The sequence below is a fragment of the Micromys minutus genome (assembly GCF_963924665.1).
Source record: "Micromys minutus genome assembly, chromosome: X".
Taxonomy (NCBI): domain Eukaryota; kingdom Metazoa; phylum Chordata; class Mammalia; order Rodentia; family Muridae; genus Micromys; species Micromys minutus.
Window position 1 is genome coordinate 128,330,180 of NC_137970.1, and position 25,374 is coordinate 128,355,553.

Genomic DNA, 25,374 nt, shown 5'->3' on the forward strand with positions numbered 1-25,374 from the left:
AAATAAATAAATAATGCCATATACCCTTTTCATTCTCTTCCACCCTCATAGCTTCTTTGTAAAGGAGGTGTTATTTCTTACTTATATATGCATGTTTACTCCCCTGTTTTACAAATAAATAAGTAAATATAAACAAAAAAGAAGAAGCAGTGTCAATGACCTGCAAATGTCCAGGATTATCAGTATAAGCTTCTTGGTACAAATTTGACACTAGAAGGACCAGAAATGCAGTATTCATGATAGTCATGGCAACACCTGACCCTGTGTAAAGAGATGTATATATAAGGAAGTACCTGGTGTTAAATTCCCCAATGCAACTGTTCACCCAAACTCAGTGGTGGCCCAAATGGTGTAGACACCAGTCATACACACTGTTTGAATAGGGCTGGTTTTCTTAAATCACAAGTAGAGCCTATATTCTTAAGAAAAATCACTTCATTGAATTCATATGTTGGAGAAGTAATAATTCATTCACTTGTTTTATGGTTCTAGATTTTCTAAGCAAGTCAGAGTAAAGACTACCAGGTTGACAATTAGTATCAGATAGGACAGAAAATAGGAATAAAATGCCATCTTTTGGTAGTTAAATATTTCCAGACATACTTGGTATAAATCATCCTTTTTAAGACCAAGTGCAGGATAACAAAGGTATAATTGTATATGGGAAAAGGAGATGGTATGTCTTAGTTGGGGTTTAATTGCTGTGAACAGACAACATGACCAAGGCAACTCTTATAAGGACAACATTTAATTGGGGATGGTTTACAGGTTCAGAGGTTCAGTCCATTATCATAAAGACAAGAGCATGACAAAGTTCAGGCAGACATGGGGTTGAAGGAGCTGAGATTTCCATTTCTTCATCTGAAGGCTGCTAAGAGAAGACTGACTTCCAGGCAGCTAGGATAAGGGTCTTAAAGCCCACGCCCACAGTGACATAACTATTCCAGTGCTCCTCCTCATATCAGGCTATTCAAATAGTGGATTTTTTTAAAATGGCTCAGATACAGATTATAACAACAGAAATAAGCATATAAACCAGGCATTACAAGAAAAGAACCATGAAGCCCATGCTTAGGAATATTTCTCTTGGTTGTTGTCTTAGTTACTTTTCTAATGCTATTATAAAACACAGCAACCACAGCATCTTATAAAAGAAAACATTTAATTTGAGGCTTATGGTTTCAGAGGTTAGATAGAAGAACAAAGGTATGTCAGCAGGAACAGCTGAGAACTTGCCTTGATCTACCAGTTAGAGAGAGAGAAACAGAATGACACATACCTTTTTAAATCTCAAAGCCCACCCCCCAGTGATATACCTCCCCAATAAGGCTACATTTTCTAATTCTTCCCAAATAGTTCTATTAACAGAAAATCAATATTCAGGCAATTCAGACTCATCAGCCCATGAGGACCATTCTCATTCAGACCATCACAGTTGGATACTTTTCAGCTGTGCCTCTGCTATTCATTTTTTTCAACATTCTTGGAAAATTCAAATAGTGACTTCTTTTGGGTATTGATGTGAATCTGACACAGGCAAAGTTGGCAACATAACTGGTTGCTCCAGGAGTCTAGAACTGGCCCTAGCTTAGCCAACTGCCAGTAACCTTCTGCTGGCATTTGCTGGGAACTTGTCAAAATGCTCCTTTAACGGCTTGCTGTTGGTTTTGGTTTCTTGAGACAGGATCTTTCTACATAGCTCTGGCTGTCCAGGAACTCACTATTTAAACCAGGCTGGCCTCAAACTCTCAGTGATCTGCTTGTCTTTGCCTCTCCAGTGCTGAGATTAAAGGTATTAGTCACCCCACCTGGTCCTCCTAAAGCTGTTTAATTTACAAGCCCCCACAATATGTTTCATTTCCATTAATTTATTTATTCACTTTACATTCCGATCCCAGCACCACTCTCATCTCAGCCCCCCACTTCATATGACTCCTCCCACTTCCTCTCCCCCTCACCTCTGAAAAGGGGCAAGTCCCTTGTGGGTACCAACCCACCCCGCACCTCCAGTAACTGCAGGATTATGTTCATCTTCTCCAACTGAGGACAGCCTAGTTAGGGAAACAGGATACACAAGCAGGCAAAAGAGTCAGGATAAGTCCCTGCTCCAGTTGTTGGGGGACTTGCAAGAAGACCAAGCTATACATCTACATATGTGCGAGTTGCCTAGGTCCACTTGTATGCTCTTTGGTTAGTGGTTCAGTCTCTAGAAGCCATTAGGGTTCTGCTGGTCTTTCTATGAAGTCTCTAGCCCCCCAGGTTCCTCATGAAAATTGAATTTAAGACTTTAAATCATGTCTGTTTGAGGACAAAATTGGCCCCACATAAAAATATTCTTGTTACATGCCAGAATTGTGCATCAAAAAACTGGGTGCCTTGTTCCAGCCCATCCTTTCTAATTTTATTTATTTATTATTTTTATTAGTTTATTTACTTAATTTACATCCCAATATCTCCCTCTCTTTTCTCAGTTCACCCCTCACACAGCTCCTCCTCCCCCATTGTCCCGTCCCCTTCTCCTCTGAGAATGAGAAGCTACCCCCCAATATTACCCCATCCTGGCACATCAAATCTCTGAAGGACTAGGTGCATCCACTCCCACTAAGGCCAGACAAGGCAGCCCAGTTAGGGAAATGGGATCCACAGGCAGGCAGCAGATTTAAGGCCAGTACCCTCCCCAGCATGAAGACCAAGCTGAGCATTTGCTACATATGGTGGTGGTGGGCTAGGTCCAGCCTATGCTCACTCATTGGTTGGTGGTTCAGTCCCAAGTGTCTAGGTTAGTTGATTCTGTTGTCTTCCTGTCCCTCAGTCCTTCCCCCAACTCTTCTACAAGACTCCCAGAGCTCCATCTAATGTGTGGCTGTGGGTTCCCACATCTGTTTTAGTCAGTTTTGGGGTGGAACCTCTCAGAAGACAGTTATGCTAAGCTCCTGTCTGTAAGCATAACAGAGTATCATTAATAGTGTCAGGGATTGGTTCTTGCCCATGAAATGGGTCTCAGTTTTGGTCAGTCATTGATTGGCCATTTCATCCATCTCTGCTCTATCTTTGTCCCTGCACATTTTGTAGGCAGGATACATTTTGGGTTGAAAGTTTGGTGGGTGGGTTGCTGTTCTTATCCCTCCACTGGGATTCTTGCCTGGCTACAGGAAGTGGCCACTTCACGATCTGAATTCTCCACTGTTAGTAGTTTCAGTCAGAGTCATTACTCTGACATACCCCCCCCCAATCCCAGGTCTCTGGTACTTCTTATAGATTGCCCTACACCACACTGCTCTATTTCCCTTTTCTCTCCTCTGCTTTACCTACATCATTTTAAAACATCACAGGTTTTTAAGGAAATATCAGTTTGTTCATTACTCATCCTTAAGTTAATAAAACTAACATTCCTAATATACATGGTTAGGGATACTTCAACCAGAACTCCAAAAATTGATTCCATTTATTCAGTGAGATAAAAATAAAGAATAAAAATTCATATAAAGTTAATATAACACTAACACACCTAGAGATAGGCATAAATAGTCCTTCTTGTTCTAGGTCCATAAATGCACTGCTTTAACCTCTCATATAAAAGAATAAGTATATAAGGGCCACCAAAATATTTTAAGAGTTTTATATAAAGGTTTAAATTTTTATTGCTATCTTTATCCAAACACTTCTCCTTCATCTATTTTTATTCTTACCTTTACAAAAACGAATATAGAAATACAATAATATTTCTTATGTGCTGTCTCATTTTGCTTCATTTTATTGAGTAGTGATTGTGGAAATTAGACTCCAGCGTCTTTAACTTTCAATGTGAATGCATACCAGTGACTCCATATTGTGCTTCCAGACGCTTTACCTTTAGCCTGGTATGGTTTAGATCTATCCAGTGATGTTCCATTGGAGAAAATTGATTTTTCCATTTCTCAGTAGATATCAATCACAAACAGCTTCTGGATTTAGGTACGGGACTTTATATTCACTCTCCCTTATCAGTGCTGGGATTTTGTCTGATTTGAACTTGTGTAGGGCTTGTGCATGCTCCACAATACAATCTATAGAACAAAAAGAAAAGGGGTAAAGAAAAGACAAATAATTGAGATCTTGTATTTCCAGTGAAACACTGTAGGTGATGTTCTCCTTTGCTTAGCATTATTGTTCAGTAAGTATATCCTTGAAAAAGAATGAGAAAGTTGATGCTGCGTGAAATGAAGTATTAATTAGTTAGAAAATAAATTACTTATTCACTGAGACAAATAGGCTATGGAACAGGGAAAGTAGAAATCTATTAGGTAGATTGGGAACTATTATTAATATTTAGATACCCAAGATATTCAATTAATTCAAGAGTATTGTTTGGGCTTCCTTAATACAAGAGATTTATCAACATATGGATGACAACAATGCAATGGATATAGCTGATATCACCAAGAAGTGTGTGAAGAATAAGAAAACAAAGTGCAGGGCAAGGACCTATGTAATGTGAGCACTATAGAAGTAAACAAGCTGGCATAGAGGTGGGAGATGAACCTGGTGCATGTAGCAATGGCTGTAAAGTACTTTTCGTAGCAACATTGTTGAGAATGAAATGGAAAGGTTGGAGAATGATCACTCAAGTCTGTGTGTGGTGAGGAGGCCAGAAGTGTGGAGTTTAAAAAGGTGACTTTGTAATGTTTTACATAAGAGAAAACTCCGGGGTCTCTAAATGTTGGTAATACAGAGCTAGGAAGCAGGGAGTTTGCGGGTTTGGAGCTTGTGGGGAGGTAGGTAGTGATGAGAAAAGAGAAATAGAATATATTATAGCAGACTCAAATCACAGTAAAGTAGCTGCCGCTGCTTACTGTTGTTGCTGCTGTTATTTTTTGCAGCCAAAGCATGGGAGATATGATCGATGAGGTACACAGTGAAGTTAATTTTTTTTCATAGCGAAAGCACAGGGTAGGCTACTTTCAAGAGACATTCTGTTTTGTCTATGAAAAAGCGATATTATCTGCTGAGAATCAGTGTGGAGATAGGAGAAGTCCAACTCTTCATTTATTCTGGTGGTTATACTGGTAGACTACTTGTGTTGTCTTCTATGTTCTCATTTCCTGGGATTATAGTACAGCGTTCAATGTTGTTTATGAGTTGTTGACCCGACCTAAGGCAGACGTGGCACTATTACACTCAGAACTACCACTCCCAGAGTGCAGTACGGGTCCTGGGAAGTACGGAGGGTTGGGAACCTCTCAGATCCCGCCTTCTAGCCTGCTCCCATTGGAGGAGAGCTCACGTTCCCAGGAGGCCACGCGTAGGCGGGGCGCTTTACACGGAAGCTTGCGGCGTCAGGTCCTATCCATCTCTGGTTTCAGGCTGTGGACGACCCTACTAGGACCTGCGCCCCTCAGTCAAGAGCCCGAGTACCCGCTAGAGGGTACCCGGTCAGGTAATGGAATGGGACATTTTCTGCGGTGAGGAGACAGAGAGACTAGAAGGGAGGGAGGAGGTGTAAACTAGAAGGTGCTAAGGTGGGACATGGGTGGTTTTGATTTCTCTGTTGTCTACCGTTCTAATTGTTGATCAGGTCCAGTTTGGGCAAAGTATGTTTTTACGCTGCTGAAGAAGTCTCAGGTTGGTGTCAAAACGTGTTATTTAAGCTGTCATAGCAGGATGCGAAAATGTTAAGTTTCTCTCATTCTCGTTTTGCAGACTTTTCTGTAGCAAAAAAAACAAAAACAAACAAACAAAAAAAACACACAAAACTCTTTTCACCCATGTTCACCTATAGCACTTTCTGCTTCATGTTTTCCTAATGCTTGTTCATGCTTCACTGTGAGTTCCTATACCACACGTGCACCCTTAACAATATTGCCATTCCTTTTGATGGTCAATATGTACCAAATTGATCATATTCTTGGGTCTTTGGTTAATATAGCTCTGACTCTCCTAACCAACAAATTATCAAATCTTTTTCTTTGGATTTTATTAATCATACTCAGTGACTTGTATTACCATTCTCTTTGGAAAATTTCTTTTCCTTTGAATAGCTATGTCTGGAAGCAATGTACTTAACATATATTTATTAAAGAATGAATACATACTAGGCACTCCATTAAGTATCTATGGGATACATTAGTAGTAAACAAGACATAGGAGGTGACTAATATAGGAACTTACACGTTTGGGGAACAGGGATAAATAGGAATAATAAATATGACAGTGTATGGTTAGGGCAAAAAGTGAGAGGGATGTGGTTGGACTTTAGATCATTTTTTCAGAAACAATACTTGTGATAGCAACAAGTGTAATATTAGTCTATAGCCAAACTTTTCATAGACATTCCCCCTTCTTTAAAATGGTCTGGCTTGACAGTGTTCTTCCTTTGCTATCTGATCCAAGGTTATTGCATCACAGTATGTGGTTTATTTTCCATAGACTTATTTCCTGCTGTGTCTCTGTCTTAGGATATTGCTTCTGTGAGCAAACACCATGACCAAGGTAACTCGTATAAGCACAACATTTAATTGGGGATGGCTTACAGGTTCAGAAGATCAGTCCATTATCCTCAAGGCAGGAGCATGGCAGCATCCAGGCAGGCATGGTGTAGGAGGAGCTGAGACCTCTAAATCTTGCTCTGAAGGCAAACAGAAGAAGACTGACTTCTAGGCAGCTAGGATGAGGGTATTTAAGCCCATGCCCACAGTGACACACCTACTCCAACAAGGCCACACCTCTAAATAGGGCCACTCCCTGGCCCAAGCATACACAAACCATCACAATCTCAAACTAAATAGTTGGTGAACTGTCAGTGAACTGTGTTACCAGAATTAGGGAGAGAGTTTGATATTAAAAAAATACTCTTCTTAACAGGTTCTATATAATATAAAGTTATCTACCAGTTATTGTATTTTAAGTGCACCCAGTGTTCATTTAACTGCTCAATAAATATTCATTGTCAGGTATTGTGCTGAGAATTGGAAAGAGTAAAGCAAACATTTTAACCTCTCTTTTAAGGAGAAATGTTAACAGTATACTGAGGAAAATGCTGATAGATTTGTACCTAGTCATTCCTTTATTCAATATTAGAATCACATGATCTTATCTAATTTGATCAATTGTGATTATTCCTATATTATTCGTCCTTTATACCTTATTTCATTTTTAAAGTCGGTCTCCCTTTGTATTATGGCTCCCTTTAGTAGGAGTCCTCTCTCCCCGAGTTTCATATCTCCATTGTCTACTGCTTTGGCCATCATATCCAGGCTGATCTTGGACTCACTATATTGCCAAGATTTAACCTGAACTCTTGATATTCCTGCCTCTGCTTCCCAAGTGTTTGTATTACAGGTGTGCACAACCATGTCCAACTACAACAGGATTCTCTAAATCTAAACCATAGTAGAATGCCTCACAGCTATAAGAACAAGTCACTAATATCACTGAGCAAAAAAAAAAAAAAACGACAAGGTAGCTAGTTTTAGAAGTAGAAGGGATGTGGATTATATGGAAAAGGGAGAATAGGATAGATTGTGTCCTCCATAAAGTTATATTGAAGTCCTGGCTTCTGATACCTGTGTATGATACTTTATTGCATATAGGATTTTGTAAATATAATTAAGATGTGGTCATATTGGAGTAGAGTGGACATGACTATTATGATTGGTTTCATAAAGATAGAAGAGACAGTGTTATTTGAAGACAAGAAAGAGCACCATTTGGCTAGAGAGGCAAAATTAAAATGCTACAACTTCAAGCCAAAGAATTGCTAGCAAACTATCAGAAACTATGAGACTAAAGATTCTTCTCTACAGATTTCATAGGGAACATTGACATAACAACACTTTGATTTTTGCCCTCTGGCCTATTGAGCTTTAAGGTGATAAATTTCTGTTAGTAGTTACACATCTGGGGGGAACAGTTATTTGTAATTTTTATGCCTTCCACAGAAAAATAATTTATAATTTTAGCGAGATCCATGTAGAATTGGGATAATAGCCTAACTGAGAAATCTTTAGGAGAATTGGGAGAAACAGCGTTGATGAAAATTTGATACTTCCATTACATGTTTTTGCTTCTGTGTCTGCTTATGATTCCATGTAATTTCTGAATGCTATTTTATATAGCATTTTGTGGTTTATTAGACAATCACATAGTGCTGATAATTAGTAGAGCTAGGTTTTCTTATTTCAAACACAGTAAGTGTTCTGTCTGCTACAGTTGTTTTTGTTATCTCAATACTCATCAATATGTAACTGCAAAAGAGTTAACAGTGTGGGCAAACAAAACTGGACTATAGGTAGAGTTTTTCAGTAATAACAGGAAAGTAAAAACATTCCTATTAGTAACATCTGGAAAGAAAATCAGATTTCTGTTGGTATATATGCAATATTTAGCAGTCTGAATTTTAATTAGGAACTACTTTCATTGAAGAGGAAAACCTTCACTACTCTGTAACTTATATCCACTGTTCCCAGTTTTACTCCGAATGGTGTGCTCTCTAATACATATACACTTACTATAAACTTAGAAACTATTTTACATTCCCCTTTCTTTTTCTTAACTGTCTTTCCCTAAGCCATCCTTTGTATGACATCATCTCCAGATTTCTCACATGTAGTCTCTTCCTTCTGATTTGAATCCACTGTTCTCTGTACAGTCAGCCTAACCAGCACAGCATGGAATAGTAATAGGACTTAAAGAAAGCAAATAACCCTATTTTTAAACACAATTTAGGATTATTTAGGCATTTTAAACAGTTACCTCAAGCTCTTGGTTTATAATACAGTTACATCTGATGAAAGAAATCTTGTTTTTTTTTGTTTGTTTGTTTGTTTATTTTGTTTTTTTTTTAATGTTGCTGCTAAGCTTGGTTTTCTTCTTGAAGTTGCAAAGTGACCAAAGCTACTACTTTCTCATCTAAGTACCAATTGAATTCTTTGTATCTCTTTTTGCTTTTGTCTGTTTGGCTATGTTTCTTTGACTGTGGGCAATAGCTTCCTTCTTTATAAAATTGAAGTCACTATTTTCCAATCCTCATTCTTTGTGAGCTAGCACATCCAATCGCACCTGTTCCTTTTAAAGTTTTCTTTCCCTTTGGCCTCTGGGCCACATTTTTCCAATTGGTCCTCATGAGTTTTCTTTGTGGCTCTTTACTCTTTTATCTTTCTCTCAGTTGTTTGTTGTGTCTTGGGTTTTATCATTAACCCTGTTCTTTTATATGAAGTGTATCTTTTATGAATCATATTTTAAATGTCAATTCCACATATGCTCATCTGTACTAAAAGGGCTTACAATCAGCCCCTTGGGGAATTCAATATTTACTGATGAGTTGAGAGAAAAAGTCATCAAAAAGAAAGCCATAGAAGCCAAATACATGGGAATGTTTCAAGAAAGAGATTTAGTTAACATGTTGCTGGTTCTTGAGAGATAAAGTAAGGTGATAATCGAAATGTGACTATTATTTTATAGCATAGAGGGAGGCTGTTGGTGATTTTAGGAAGCATTTTATTTTGGATTGTTAAGATCAAAAGTCAGTATAATAATATAAAAGGAGGTAGAGAAGCAAAGATAATATATAGACAGGAGTCTAATAAAATAATAATGGTAGCATGATAGTACATGATCAAGGGAGGCTTTTAGATCAAGGGAAATAAAAATTATGAAACATTGGTTTGGAAACCAACTTTCTATTTACAGAGGATTCAGGGGAAATAAAGACTACTGAAGACATAACCCCCGAGAAAAAATTTATTTAGACATTAGGAATGAAGAGATCCTACTAAAAGATTAGCTGAAAAGATATATGAATGTCCTTCAATGATGATATTTCAGTCAGGACTCAGCAGATTACCTGACCCCAAGCACTTCATCATATTCTACTTGGTATAATGAATAATTGTTATGTGAATTTTTTCCCCTAGGCTTCTCCAGGCCAGATTATTTAGCTACAATTTTCAGACACTGACCTGGTTTAAAAATCATATTTTAAGAGATTATACCACCCAATGAAATTCATAGTCTTACTATAGTTTAAGAACCATTGATTTACTTGGTGAAATGAACATGTTAAATTATATTACATTGAAGAGTTGATTTGTTAATTTCTATAGCTTAAACCACAAAGCAGGGAAATAAAAGGAAAAATAAGTATATTTCTATCCAAATGTCAGAAAAGTAATTTTGAACTCATGCCCTTTCATTTTGATAATATTTTATTTATGAAGATTCTAACATAAATTATAAAACCACTCTTGTGGAAGATTTGGATAAATTTCATTTGGTTGCTTTTATGGGTAGTGCCTTTATATTAGAAGTAATTATCATATAGGCATAAGTCATATAATATACATATTATTGGTTTTATGTAGCCATGTGGGCTCTAGAATCACACTGGGTTTAAATTACCATATCATTCTAGCTCTGTAATTTTGTGTAAAATAGTTAAGGAGTCAGTGCCTCTATTTTTTTGTTTTGTTTTTTTTCTTTTAACTACTTGAACTAATATGTATTGCACAGAGAGTACTTAATAAATATGGGTTGTTGTTATTGTTAACAGTGATCTTTGTGAATCCAGCCAGAGACTGGTCTCTGCTAAACTATTTTTCCAGGATAAATTTTCAAGATGAGATTATTTAATTGAACTGTGGTGACATCTTTATGCCACTTTGCTGTCTATTATTATTGCTTTCAAAAGAGTATCAGTTTCTGCTATATAATTTATAAATACAGCCTGTGTACACACTGATTTGTAACTATAGCAGTTTAAGTCATAAACTTGTAGAAGACCTTGAAGTTCTTCACATTTTTCCTCATTGATGAGGATGAAACTCGGGCCTACAAGCATACTAAGCATACTTTCTAGCTCCTATTATGATTTCATTAATTTCTATGCTATATTAATTTATTAAATACTATCTCTAGATGGATGTAGATACATGATAAGTTTTCTTTTGAAAGTTCATGCCTAAGTAATATTCTAAATCTATGTCCTTTCTTTCTTTCTTTTTTTTTTTTTTTACTTTTAATAGATTGAAGTCATGGCCATTCTTTTTGCTGTTGTTGCCAGGGGAACCACTATCCTTGCCAAACATGCTTGGTGTGGAGGAAACTTCCTGGAGGTGACAGAGCAGATTCTGGCTAAGATACCTTCTGAAAATAATAAACTAACTTACTCACATGGCAAGTGAGTTCTGATCTGCATGTGGTAAAGGGAAGGAATGAATTTTATTATAGTCAAAGCAGTAGAGAACAAGATTTTAGGTAGATTAATTTGACAAAACAGTAGCTTGACTAGCTTGGGAAATGTCTAGTGCTAAGCCAGGCATGGTGGTATACTACTAGATCCCACTATAAATTGAAGGCCAGCCTAAACCACAGAATGAAATCCTATTTCAAAACAATAAAAAGTCTGGTTTTGTTACTAATTTAACTTATAATTATTTTATTCTATCATTTGAAATGATATATTAAAGAAAGATATGGAAATGTTATATATAAAAATTGCTTTTCTAATATATCAAATGATACAGATGATAATTTCTTTTTTCATCCTTTTAATAAATATTAATACAGTATTTAGCTATTGATAATCACTGTAGCTGGTGAAAATGATATAACAAAAAATGTAGTATTTGTCTTCATAAAGTTTATAGCTTAATGAGTAAATTTGTAGATAAGTATAGTAGAGACTATGAAATAGAAGGAACATCAAACAGACCATTAAGTAGTGATATAGTTATATTTATGGAATTTATAAGTCATTCTCTGTGACTAGTACTCAAAATGATGATGATTAAAAACTAAAGAGATGGATAGCAGAAAGTCATGCATGGCTTCATAGGGCATACTAAGAGTTTAGATTTACTTGTAGGCAGTGGAATGGCACTAAAGGTTTTTAGGTATGACAGCTTTTGCTCTAGAATGATACCATGGTGGCATATTAGAGATGCTAATAGATGGGAAGTCCTAGTAATCATATTAAAAAGTACCTTAACTTCCCATATTGCTGCTTAAAATATTTTAATACTTAATCTTTATTTCTTCTTATGTCAGGAGATCCTTATTACTTTATAGAATTAAACCCTTTTATAAATTAGTTAAAGCTACTATGAGAAAGACACTGATATATAAAATTAATGTATATGCAACAGTCCAGAGGTGAGTGATTCAGAGCTAGTGGATTGGCTCTGCCATCAATGCCTTCCAACTTTTGCCAAAACAACTTCTTTTATTGTTATTATGTCCCGGTGATTTTTCTGGTGTTTTTAAAGGTATGGGTCTGAAGTGTCCTTGCATTTTACTCTTTCAAGTTTCTGCTTTCATTTTTTCCCCTCCACTTTATATAGTCATGTAGCCAAGCTAGCTAGAAGGGAAGCTAAGAACTGTCATCTTAGGTTGTGTGGTCTTGAACTTAAGCTCTTAGTCTGGAAGAATTTATTATAACAGAGAATTACTTTAGGTCTTTCATTTTATTTCTCCAGCTATCAAAATACCTGGATAAACTTTCCTTCTCAAATATTAAACATACCATACTCTAAAGACTCATGTGGTTGCTGAGTTTTGCTATATGTCCATAGTTCCTGGGTGATGCACAGTCCTTTCCATCTGGTCCAGGAGTCCTATGGCCTGGTGATCATTTAAAAAAAAAAGAACAGAACAAACCAGCATAAGTCATACGTTTTCCCTGCTATCATCTTCCTACCAACAATATTGAAGTAAGAACAGGAACACTAGAATGAGAGTTACAAACTTTTATTTGTAAAAGAGAATAACAAGAAACATAGAAATCATTTTTTACTATCAGTGATCAAATACTTCACAGCCATTTGGAATGGGGTGTGGTTAGTGACTCTACTTTCTTGGAGAAACTCCTCATCTTTTCTACCAGACTTCTATAAATATCAGAGAATGTGTCATCTTTGGGAACATAACAGGTTTTATAGTCTATGTCTTAACAGTTTAGGTTTGGGGGTCCAGAGATTGTAACAGGGCTTAAATTATCTGTGTCTTGTGAGTAAGGATTTATAGTTTATTCAAAACACTTCATGCTTACAGTGTATGTATTGCCAATAAGTACCTATGAAATGCTGGAAAAAACAGAATTCTTTTAGAGTGAGGAAGGGAATGTTTCTTCCACTAGTATTAGAGCCAAAATTTAGTAACATACCTTTATCTAGTTACAAGGGAAACTATGAAATGTAAGTATAATGTACGTTTTAGTAGAAGCAAATATTTTATACATTCTGTGATATCTAAGTCTTCACCTGTTCCTCCTATGTTTGTTATGTGAGGTTTAATCACTGAATTTTTTTCTTTTTAACCTTCTGCCCTGATTTCAATTACATAATCTTATTTGTCATCTCAGTAAGATAACTTTTACTTCTGTATACATACTTACTTCTGTATACACACACACACAGAGACACACACACACACACACACACACACACACACATATATATATATGAAAGAATTTTTTGCTGGACACTCTCAGAAAGCTAAACCTAAAACTTCAGAATTATATTTCGCTTCCTCATTAAATAGTTACCTCTCTTATACAAGTTTGTTGGCCCATTCTTTCTCTTATATCTTTTTTTTCAATGATTTTGTCTTCTACTGCTTGAGTCCTTGATTTGTTTTGCACCCATATATAATAATTTCTTCATAATATTATAATAGTTCTCATTTTTTATTGGTGTATGGTTACCATACTTCTTTTTAAAATCTGTTCAGTAAGACAAAGCAGGTTTTTAAAATACTAAGTGTGATAGACAGAAGCATATGTAGAACTGGGGCTCAGGTGGTGGATTACATACTAATTCTGGATATTATCATATAACATTACCTGCCCTATGCAAAACTCTTTTGAATTTTTCATTTTTTCTCAAGGCAGTTTATAAAATTTTGTATAATCCAGTATCTGCTTACTTTCCCACTATTATCTGTCTAGGCAATTACTTTTTTCTGTATGTTCTTTACTTTTGTTATGTGAACAGATTTTACTCTCCAATATTTATTATGTGCTCTTTTATATCCACATTCTTTTTTAAAACAATTTATTTATTATATATAAGTACACTGTAACCGTCTTCAGACACACCAGAAGAGGGCATCAGATTTTAACATATGGCTGTGAGCCACCATGTGGTTACTGGGAATTGAACTCAGGGCCTCTGGAAGAGCAGTCAGTGCTCTTGACCACTGAGCCATCTCTCCAGCCCCCCCTATATCCACATTTTTCCCTTTTTTTATTGGATATTCTCTGCAATTACATTTCATATGTAATCCCTTTCCCATATTCCCATCCCCCTTCCCTTCCCATTGCCTCCATGAAGATGCTCCCTCTCCCAACCACCCTCTCCCACCTCAACACCTTGGCATTCCCCTACATTGGGAAAATGAGCCTTCACTGGACCAAGGCCTTTCTTCCCACTGATGTAAGAAAATGCTTTCATCTACTGCACATGCACCTGGGGTCATGGGTCTCTCTGGGGACCCCAATGAAGGAGCTAGAGAAAGGACTGAAGGAGCTGAAAGGGTCTGCAACCCCATGGGAAGAACAAAATTATCAACAAACCAAACCCACCACAGCTCCCAAGGACTAAAGTACCAATCTGTATCCACATTCTTACACTGCCTAATTCTGCACTTTTGTATACTCTTGGCTGACTCTTTGCATTGCTATCTATTACTTATTCTTTAGAATTCAGATCATATATCTCTTTTACCCTTTGGTAAATGTCCATTACCTGTTTCCTCTATGTCCCTAGAGTATTATATAATACCCTCAATTTCCTTATCAACTTATTTGCCTTATTGCATTGTAATTCCTTGTACTATGATCCCCCCAAAAGCAGGAACTGATGGTTTTACAATCTGTATCCTTAGTATTCTGCACGTTCACTTGCTCAAAGCAGACATTCAAATGCGTGACAGAAGTACAGAGAATTTGCTACTAAAGGTGTTTGCCAGGAAAAAGCTAAACAAAAACAAAACCCTATGGCCCACTGGGAATTAATTTTAATTGTGTGTCTTTTCTAAGATATCATCTCTCTTTTAAGCCTTAAGAATCCAAGTATGCTTTTCTAGCTAACATTTTAATGGTTGATGCATGTTATTATATTTAGGAAAGAGAACAGTTTAACTAAAGATAGAAATGCATGAGGAAGGGGAAGATGAAATTGGATTGTATTCGTAATCACTTTAGTGAAGTTTGACATACTGAAGTGGCTTTTATATAGCTAGAACTTAGAAGTAAAGTAGGCAATGCTTAAAACCACAATAAGTTTTATATTTTTTATTCCACAGTTATTTGTTTCATTACATCTGCCAAGACAGGATTGTGTATCTTTGTATCACTGATGATGTAAGTAACTTGAAGATATATTGCTATTTCACTATGTATACTAATGTAGCCAATTATTAATTATCTGTACCTATGGTGGGTAATGGTGAATTTTTTCTATACTTTGCATTTGTTATAAAGAGTATCTTATGACAAATGTTGATACTTAAATATGTGTAATTCAGCTTATTTTTGTAGTTTTTACTGAATCTCTCTGAACCTTTATCAACAAACAGTATGTTGAAATTGGTGTTTATGATTGTTATTTTTGTTTTTAGGTCTTTTTTTTTTTTATTTAATTTTTGTTTCAGTACATCCTGCCACGCCTTCCAGTCCCCTCCCCAGATTATTCCCAGTGTTCCCCCATTTCCCCTTCTCCTTCATTTCTTTTCAGAAAAGAGCAGGCGTCAACTGAACACAGCATAACAAGATTCAGTAAGACTAGGCACAAACCCTCCCATCAAGGCTGGGCAAGGCAACCCAATAAGAAGAGAAGGTTTCCAAAAACAGACAAAAGAATGAGAGCCACCCTGACTCTCACTGTTAGGAGTCCACAAAACCAGGAAGCTAACAACCATAACATACATGCAGAGGACCTAGCAAGGTTTAACTAAACTTTGGTTTAAACTAAGTGGAAATGACTTTGAATTACATTGATCATCACAATGTCTTTTAGCTCTGATTTTACAATAAAGTCCAGCTTTATCTGAAAGGACTGCTGTGAAAGTGTTAGAGTAGATGAAAATTGTCATAGAATCTTACATGGGTCTAAGTTGCACAGCAAAATTCTAAAGTTGTGATTTCAGTTGTGAGCTGTCCAACATGGGTGCTGGAACCAATCTTGGATCTTCTCAACGTGCAATTTGCACTCTTAACTACTGAGCCATCTCTCTATCCCTCAAACTATTACTTTTTTTGTGGATTTATTGAACATCTCATTATGTTGGTTCTTGTAGTAGATTATGTGAAAGAACTGGAAGAATTAAAAATCAATTTCTGACCCCAGAGTTAATAATCTATATACCATTGTCTTTAGTTTGAATTTGGCTTTCAGCTTTTTAATTTACTAGCTATTTGATGTATGGTAAGTTAGTTGTCTTTTGGAGTCTTTGGTTCCCGATCTATAAAATAGGATCAATTCTGTTTCTTTCTCATGGAGTCATTTGTCAGTAAACATTACCTATTGTGTTGTTACCAGTCTTCCATATATATTTGTTTACCTTGTGAATATGAATACAGTATTGATTATTTTACAGGATTTTGAGCGTTCTCGAGCCTTCAGTTTTTTGAATGAAGTAAAGAAGAGGTTCCAGACTACATACGGTTCAAGAGCACAGACTGCACTTCCATATGCAATGAATAGCGAATTTTCGAGTGTTTTGGCTGCACAACTAGTAAGGTTTTGCTCAGGTCATAATGTTTGAATTTATATTTTTGTCTTGATTACCTTCAAATACCATGAATCTAGGGGCTCTAGAATATAACACAATAAAATATCCCCATTAAAAGATGTAAAGAGTTCATTTTAGTGTAGAAAGCTAATTGATGATATTCTTTATTACTAATAGCATATCTCAAGGATTTCAAAGAATCCTAAAAATAGATTAATTTGACTACCCATCTAATGCTTAAATCCACTAAACATGTCAACTGGCCTTTTAACCTATATATAAACCTTGTTCACATCAAACAAAAAGTTTGATTTTTGAATAGCTCAAATTAATCATGTGAAAATCTGTTCATCTGCACAATTTCCTCATTGCCAACTGAATTGATGGTGTGTTGTGTGTATATGTGTGTTTGTGCGAGTGTATATGTGTGTGTGTGTATGTGTAAAACTCTGAAATGCTACCATAGTCAAGATAAAAGCCTTTCCATTACCTTAAACTTTCCTTTATCCCCCTTCCTAGTAAGTCACCAACCCAAATATTCTAACCCAGCAAATTATTGATAAAACTACTCATTTTATCTCTGTAGATTAGTTTTGTCTTTTCTAGATTTTTCTTAAGTACAGTTAGAAAGTAGGTACTCTGATGGGTCTTGTTTTTTTCTCTCTCTCTCATTATGATGCTTATGCTATGAGAAAATCAGCATATTTTCCTTTTTTGATGAACAAAACTATATAGATACTGTTTTACCCATTTATCTGTTGCTAGATATTTGTGTTGCCATTAGTTTTTAACTGTAGTGTGTAAAGCTCTGTGAATCTCAAGTCTTTTTGTGGACATATGTTTTTATTTTGCTGGTAAATAACTAGGAATGACATTTCTGGGCCATATGGTAAGTAATATGTAATTTAAAAATTTATCACACTGTTTTTTCAAAGGTATTGTACCATTTAAAATTCTCATTGTCAGTTCCAGTGTTTTTTTATTTTTGTCAACATTTACTGGGTCTGTCATTCATCTTAGCCATTTCAGTGGGTATACATTGGCATCTCATTGTGTTTTTAATCTGCATTTTTATGATATAAATGATGGTCAGCCTCTTTCAAAATATTTTTCTTTTATCTGTAAGATTATTTGAGTGCAAAAACATAACCTCTAATTTCATTGCGACTCTGGAAAACTACATTTTTAATTAGTTTTTATTTTCCTATTTTTAAATACATTCTAAGTAGCAAAAAAATTATTAAATGGGTTGTTATTAGCTCCAAATCTGTGTGTGAGCCTTTGAATTCTAATTTCTTCCCTGTAACAAATAGAGATAATGAAAATATCTATATCAAAGAGTTTTATAGTAGATTAAATAATAACTTTTCTGAATCACTTTCCATAGTGAAATATCTGTAATATTGTGTATTAAGCACATTACAGTTGTTAACATTGAATGATAATGTCAAAATATATACTATCATCAGTGTTTTAGATTCTAGATCTTATAAGAAGCCAATAAGGATATATCTCCTTACTTTTGTTCTAAGCATCTCATATATTTCATATATTGTAACACATTCACTGAATTTTACTTAAAATGATATATTTATACTAAAATGCACTTAATATGACAGCAAATTTTATATTGCCAGTATTTTTCCTAAATGTAAATCTATTTCTCAGATATATTTTTTATATAATAGAACCATAATTATATAGCACTCTTTAGTTAGGTTGTTATTCTTTATTGTTATAAATAATGCCTTAATATTGCAAGTTAAAACTTAATATCTTGTAGAAACATCACTCCGAGAATAAGAGCCTAGACAGAGTGATGGAGACTCAAGCACAAGTGGATGAACTGAAAGGAATAATGGTCAGAAACATAGGTATGTTTCAATGGTATAGTTTCATTCATATGAATACAAATAACAATGAGCTAGATTTTAATCAGATTATTGTAGAGAGGCTGAAACAGCACTTCCTTGTTCTCATCATCTAGGTCAGTGGTTCTCAACCTTCTGAATGCTGTGACCCTTTAATACAGTTTCTTATGTTGTGCTGACCACAACCATAAAATTATTTTCATTGTGTCTTCATAACTATAATTTTGCTGCTGTTATGAATGTAATATAAATATCTGATATGCAGGATATCTGATTTATGGCTCCATAGGTTGATAACTGCTGACCTAGGTACTGATACTTGCCTTTTTGGGTGTGTGTTTTGTTCCTTGGTTTCTATTGCCCTCTCTGGTTCTTAGGAGGGTGTGGTGACTATATTTTGCCTGGTAGAAAGTATTTCTGAGTATCCCACTGGGGCTTTCTGGTTTAGTATGTTTCTAGGTATTGGGAACTGGCAATTAGGAATGGGAATGAACTAGAAGAAAAAGGCTGAATGGGTCCACTAGAGGAAGCATAGGAGGTTGTTTTACTATCATCTGTTTAGTACCCTGGGAATGGAGGCAGAGAGGCCACTGAGCTGGGGATGATACTTGAGTATTGAACTTGGAGCAAAGGAGGGAGAGTAAAGAGCTGAAACTCACCTACCTTCTTCACTAGCCTATTTGCTTCTCTGGAAGGCTTGGCTGGTAGATTCCCTGGTAATGCTTGCTGGAGTTGTAAGGCAGGGACAAAGCTTTGAGCAGTGGAGAATATTTGAAGAGAAGATCTGTATGATCTTTTAAAATGGTGCCAGAAAGGGAGGGTAAGCCACAGCAGGTGGTCTGTTATAGACCTATATGTGAGACTAGGGGATTGGATTTTGAAGAAGGGAACATTGAAGATCTGCAGTTGGCCCTACTTGCTTCCCTGGCCTGTATATCAGGCAGTATCTTGGTTATGGTGACTATTGCTGCAATGAAACACCATGATCAAAAGCAACTTGAGTAGGAAAGGTCTTATTTGGCTTACACTCCTATATCATAGTCCATCATCAAAGGAAGTAAGGACATTAACTCAAGCAGGGCTTTAACCTGGAGGCAGGAGCTGATGCAGAGGCCATGGAAGGGTGCTGCTTACTGGCTTATTCTCTATGGCTTGCTCAGCCTGCTTTCTTAAAGATCACCAGCCCACTCCATTTATGGTGTCCTTTTTGTAAAACAGGCTTCTGTATCACTGGTTGTTCTCAAACTTACTATTTGGCTAACTTGAACTTCTGGTTCTCCTGCATTTTTATTGTATTTCTGTTATTTTAATGAATACCCTGAGAAAAACAACTTAGAAAAGTTTTATTTTAGCTTATAATTCCATGTTATAGTCTATCACAGCAGCAGAGTCACAAAGTCATTAAAGTTTGAAACAGTCAGTTATATCACATCTACAGTGAAGAATATAAAAAATAAATGCATGAATGCTTAGTGCTCATCTACCTTTCTCTTCTCTTATATGTGTCAGGGCCAAAGACCAGGGAATAGTTGCCACCCATATTTTGGCTGGGTCTTCTTGCATCAATTAATGCAATCAAGACAATTCCCCACAGATAAACCCACTATCCAATCTGATCTAGACAATATTTCATTCATACTATCTTCCCAGGTGATTCTAAATCGTGTCAAGTTGTCAGTTAAAACTAACCATCACACCCTGTTCTAACCTTCATAATGTTAGGATTACAAGTGTGTACCAGTTTGTGCAGTACTAAGGATTAAATCCAGGGTTTATGCCAAGTGAGCCACACCCCAGATCCTCTTGTGATATCTTTGTTTGACTTTAATACCAAGATAATACTGGACCCATATAATAAGTTGAAAAATATTTCTTTCTTTTGATTTTATTGAGAAATTCCTGATAAATTGGTATGTATTTTTCTTGAAATATTATATATAGAATTCATCTTTAAAGCTATATAGGCATTGATTTTTCTTATGCAGAGTTTTGAAGTTATTGAATCAATCTCTTATTGTTATATTCGTATTTTAATTTTTTAAATTATTTATGTGTGGTACCTGGTATATGAAGATCAGATGACATCTCAGTGGAGCCTATTCTTTCCTACCTTTACATGTAAGATTGAGTAGAATTCCAAAGAACACAGTTTATATTCTCCATTCTGGGATGGGGTGGGGCGTGTAATGATATGAAAAGAGTAAAACTGTTTGCTAAGAACAGAATAGGCAAGTTACCTGTTTCCATAAATAAGCTGTTTGGGAAACTGCTTGTCTGTTGTCTCCTTTTGCAACTACCTGTTGTCTTGAATTGGGCTCATCTGCTTTTCTTCTGTAGTCAAATAGTGACTTCCTAGAATTTTGGTCTCAGTTTTAGGGCCTTGGCTTTGGGAGGTGGGTTTCTTTATTTCTAATATAAAATGTTATTTTTATTTCTAAATGTATTTCCAGATTTGGTTGCTCAACGTGGAGAAAGGTTGGAATTGCTGATAGATAAAACAGAAAATCTTGTGGATTCAGTAAGTATAGAATGTACTTTTCCCAGGGTATTAAAATAACTTCACCAATGGCTAAGATAATATGGTAATGTCTTAAAATTTATATTAAGGTGGTTTGTTTCTGTTTCTTTCCTCATGTCTATGATGTCATCATATTGTGATAAGAAATGTAGCAGTGAGACATACAAAACTACCAGTCTCTCAGTAGCCATTAATGAAGCTTTTTTAAAAAATATATTCTTTTTTTTATATATGACCAAAATTATTATAGGTTTACTAATTCAACTATTTTTTTGTTTTGTTTTGTTTTCTTTTTTTCTTGGACTTCACACAGTCTGTGAGTTGTTTCTGGGGCAGTGCGAGCCTCTGGGGTTAGCATCACACTATCAGTGACTGCATATTATGTCTGTTCTTTTGTGACTGGGTTACCTCACTCAGGATGATATTCTCTAGATGCAGCCATTTTCTTAAGATTTGGTTAAGTCATTGTTTCTGGTGGCTGAGTAGTATTCCATTGTGTAAATGTACCACAATTTTTGTATCCATTCATCTACTGAAGGACATCTGGGTTCTTTCCAGCTTCTGGCTATTTTAAATAGAGCTGCTATGAACATTGTGGTGCATGTATCTTTGTTGTGTATTAAAGTGTCTCTGGGGTATATGCCCAGAAGTGGGATAGCTGGGTCTTCAGGTAGTACTATATCCAATTTTCTGAGGTATCGCCAGACTGATTTCCAGAGTGGTTGTGTCAGTTCACAACCCCACCAACAGTGTAGAAGTGTTCCTCTTTCTCCACAACCTCGCCAGCATCTGCTGTCATCTGAGTTTTGGATCTTGGCCAATCTGACTGGCGTGAGGTGGAATCTCAGGGTTGTTTTGATTTGCATTTCCCTGATGGCTAAGGATGTTGAGCACTTCCTCAGATGTTTCTCAGCCATTCGATATTCCTCAATTGAGAACGTTTTGTTTAGCTCTGTACCCCATTTTTTAATAGGGTTGTTTGATTCTCTGGTGTCTAGCTTTTTGAGTTCTTTGTATACCTTGGATATTAGGCCTCTATCTGATGTGGAGTTGGTAAAGATCTTTTCCCATTCTGTTGGCTGCCGTTTTGTTTTCATAATAGCGTCTTTAGCCTTACAGAAACTTTGCAGTCTCATTAAGTCCCATTTGTTAATCTTTGACCTTAGAGCTTGAGCCATTGGTGTTTTGTTCAGAAAATTTTCTCCTGTGCCTATGTGTTCTAAGGTTTTCCCTACTTTCTCATCTAATAGTTTCAGTGTATCTGGTTTAATGTGGAGATCTTTGATCCACTTACACTTGAGCTTTGTACAAGGACATAAGAAAGGGTCTATTTTCATTCTTTTGCATGCTGAGTGCCAGTTGGACCAGCACCATTTGTTGAATAGGCTGTCCTTTTTCCATTGAATGTTTACGGCTCCTTTGTCAAAAATCAGGTGACCATATACTTGAGGGCTCATTTCTGGATCTTCTATTCTATTCCATTGATCCACGTGCCTATTTCTGTACCGGTACCATGCAGTTTTCAGCACAATTGCCTTGTAATATAGCTTGAGATCAGGGATAGTGTTTCCGCAGATGTTTTCTTGTTGTTGAGGATGGATTTCGCTATTCTAGGTCTTTTGTTATTCCATATGAAATTGCACATTGATCTTTCTAACTCAATGAAAAACTGGGTTGGAATTTTGATGGGGATTGCATTGACTCTGTCGATTGCTTTTGGTAGGTAGGCCATTTTTAAAATGTTGATCCTTCCAATCCAAGAGCATGGGAGATCTTTCCATTTTCTGAGATCTTCCTCGATTTCCTTCTTTAGAGGTTTGAAGTTCTTGTCATACAGGTCCTTAACTTGCTTAGTTAGAGTCACAACAAGGTATTTCATAGTTTTTGTGACTATTGTGAGGGGTATCTTTTCCCTAATTTCTTTCTCCACATGTTTGTCCTTTGAGTATAGGAAGGCTACTGATTTGTTTGAGTTAATTTTGTATCTAGCCACTTTGCTGAACTTGTTTATCAGCTGTAGGAGTTCTCTGGTGGAATTTTTGGGGTCACTTAAGTACACTATCATGTCAACTGCAAAGAGTGATGTTTTTACTTCTTCCTTTCCCATTTCTATCCCCTTGATCTCCTTTTGTTGTCTAATTGCTCCAGCCAGGACTTCCAGTACTATATTGAATAGGTAGGGGGAGAGTGGGCAGCCTTGTCGAGTCCCTGATTTTAGTGGATTTGCTTCAAGTTTCTCGCCATTAAGTTTGATGTTGGCTGTTGGTTTGCTGTATATTGCTTTTATTATGTTTAGGTATGGACCTTGGATTCCTGTTCTTTCCAGGACTTTTAACATGAAGGGGTGTTGAATTTTGTCAAATGCTTTCTAAGCATCTAGTGAGATGACCATGTGATTTTGTTCTTTGAGTTTGTTTATATGGTGGATTACATTGATGGATTTCCATATGTTAAACCATCCCTGCATCCCAGGGAGGAAGTCTACTTGGTCATGGTGAATGATCGTTTTGATGTGTTCTTGGATTCAGTTTGCAAGGATTTTGTTGAGTATTTTTGCGTCAATGTTCATAAGTGAGATTGGTCTGAAGTTCTCTTTCCTTGTAGGGTCTTTGTGTGGTTTAGGAACGAGGGTTATTGTAGCCTCAAAAAATGAATTAGGTAGTATTCCATCTGATTCTATCTTGTGGAATAGTTTGGAGAGTATTGGTGTTATGTCCGCAATAAATATCTGATAAAATTCTGCATTGAACCCATCTGGACCTGGGCTTTTTTTGGTTGGGAGGCTTTTGATGACTGCCTCTATTTCTTTAGGTGTTATGGGATTATTTAGATGGTTTACTTGGTCCTGGTTTAACTTTAGGATCTTGTATCTGTTTAGGAATTCATCCATTTCCTCCAGATTTTCCAACTCTGTGGAGTATAGGTTTTTGTAGTAGGATCTGATGATTTCTTGAATTTCCTCAGTTTCAGTTGTTATGTCTCCACTTTCCTTTCTGATTTTGTTAATTTGTATACTCTCTCTTTGCCCTCTAGTTAGTCTGGCTAGGAGTTTATCCATCTTGTTTATTTTTTCAAAGTACCAGCTCTTGGTTTTGTTGATTTTTTTCAGTGGTTCTTTTTGTTTCTATTTGGTCTATTTCTGCCCTAATTTTGATTATTTCTTGCCGTCTACTCTTCTTGGGTGTATCTGCTTTTTTTTTGTTCTAGGGCTTTTAGCTGTGCTGTCAAGTTGCTGATGTATGCTCTCTCCAGTTTCTTTTTGGAAGCACTTAGGGCTATGAGTTTTCCTCTCAGTACTTGCTCTCATTGCATCTCATTGGTTTGGGTATGTTGTGTTTTCGTTTTCATTGAATTCTAGAAAATCCTTAATTTGTTTCTTTATTTCTTCTTTGACCCTGCTATTGTTTAACAAAGCGTTGTCTAGTTTCCATGTGTATATGGGCTTTTTGTTGTCTTTGTTGTTGTTAAAGACCAGCCGTAGACCATGGTGGTCTGAGAGGATGCATGGGAGTATTTCAATCTTTTTATATCAATTTAGGCTCATTCTGTGTCCAATTATGTGGTCAATTTTCAAGAAGGTGCCATGGGGTGCTGAGAAGAAGGTGTATTCTTTTACTTTTGGATGATATGTTCTCTAGATATCTATTAATCTAGTTGGTTCAAAGTCTCTGCTAGTTTTACAGTGTCCTTGTTCAGTTTCTGTTTCCATGATCTGTCCATTGGTGAGAGTGGGCTATTAAAGTCTCCCACTATTATTGTGTGGGGTGAAATGTATTTTTTGAGCTTTAGTAGGGTTTCTTTTATGAATGTGGGTGCTTTTTTATTTGGAGCATATATGCTAAGGATTGAGAGTTCCTCCTGACAGATTTTCCCCTGTAATGAGTAAAACATGTCCTTCCTTATCTTTTTTGATAACTTTTGGTTGGAAATTTACTTTATTCGATATTAGAATAGCCACTCCAGCTTGCTTCTTGGGGCTGTTTGCTTGGAATTTTTTTCCCACCCTTTTACTCTAAGATAGTGTCTGCCTTTGTCTCTGAGATGAGTTTCCTGTATGCAGCAAAATGCTGGATTTTGTTTATGTATCCAGTCTGATAGCCTATGTCTCTTTATTGGGGAGTTGAGTCCATTTATGTTAATAGATATCAAGGAATAGTTGTTTCTGTTTCCTGCTATTATTGCTTTTGTAGGTTTACTTGTGTCTGTGTCTTTTTCTTCTTTTGGTTTTCTTGCTTAGGAGTTTTCTTGATTTTACTAGGATGTAGTTCCCCTCATTGTATT

General features: G+C 36.2%; 1 protein-coding gene across 3 annotated transcripts in view; it reads left to right on the forward strand.

The window, feature by feature from the left end:
• Positions 1-5,300: 5,300 nt before the first annotated feature.
• VAMP7 (vesicle associated membrane protein 7) overlaps positions 5,301-25,374 on the forward strand; it is a 36,818-nt gene continuing 16,744 nt past the window's right edge. Inside the window, exons 1-6 of one of the 3 annotated variants that reach the window (XM_080910921.1) lie at positions 5,301-5,416; positions 10,998-11,152; positions 15,277-15,334; positions 16,570-16,707; positions 18,488-18,578; positions 21,026-21,093. In XM_080910921.1, coding sequence (XP_080767047.1) covers positions 11,007-11,152; positions 15,277-15,334; positions 16,570-16,707; positions 18,488-18,578; positions 21,026-21,093 — 501 coding nt within the window. In that variant the 5' untranslated portion in view covers positions 5,301-5,416; positions 10,998-11,006. Of the gene's footprint in view, positions 5,442-10,997; positions 11,153-15,276; positions 15,335-16,569; positions 16,708-18,487; positions 18,579-21,025; positions 21,094-25,374 lie in introns of all 3 variants that reach the window. The other 2 variants (XM_080910923.1, XM_080910922.1) reach the window with 2 other exon arrangements.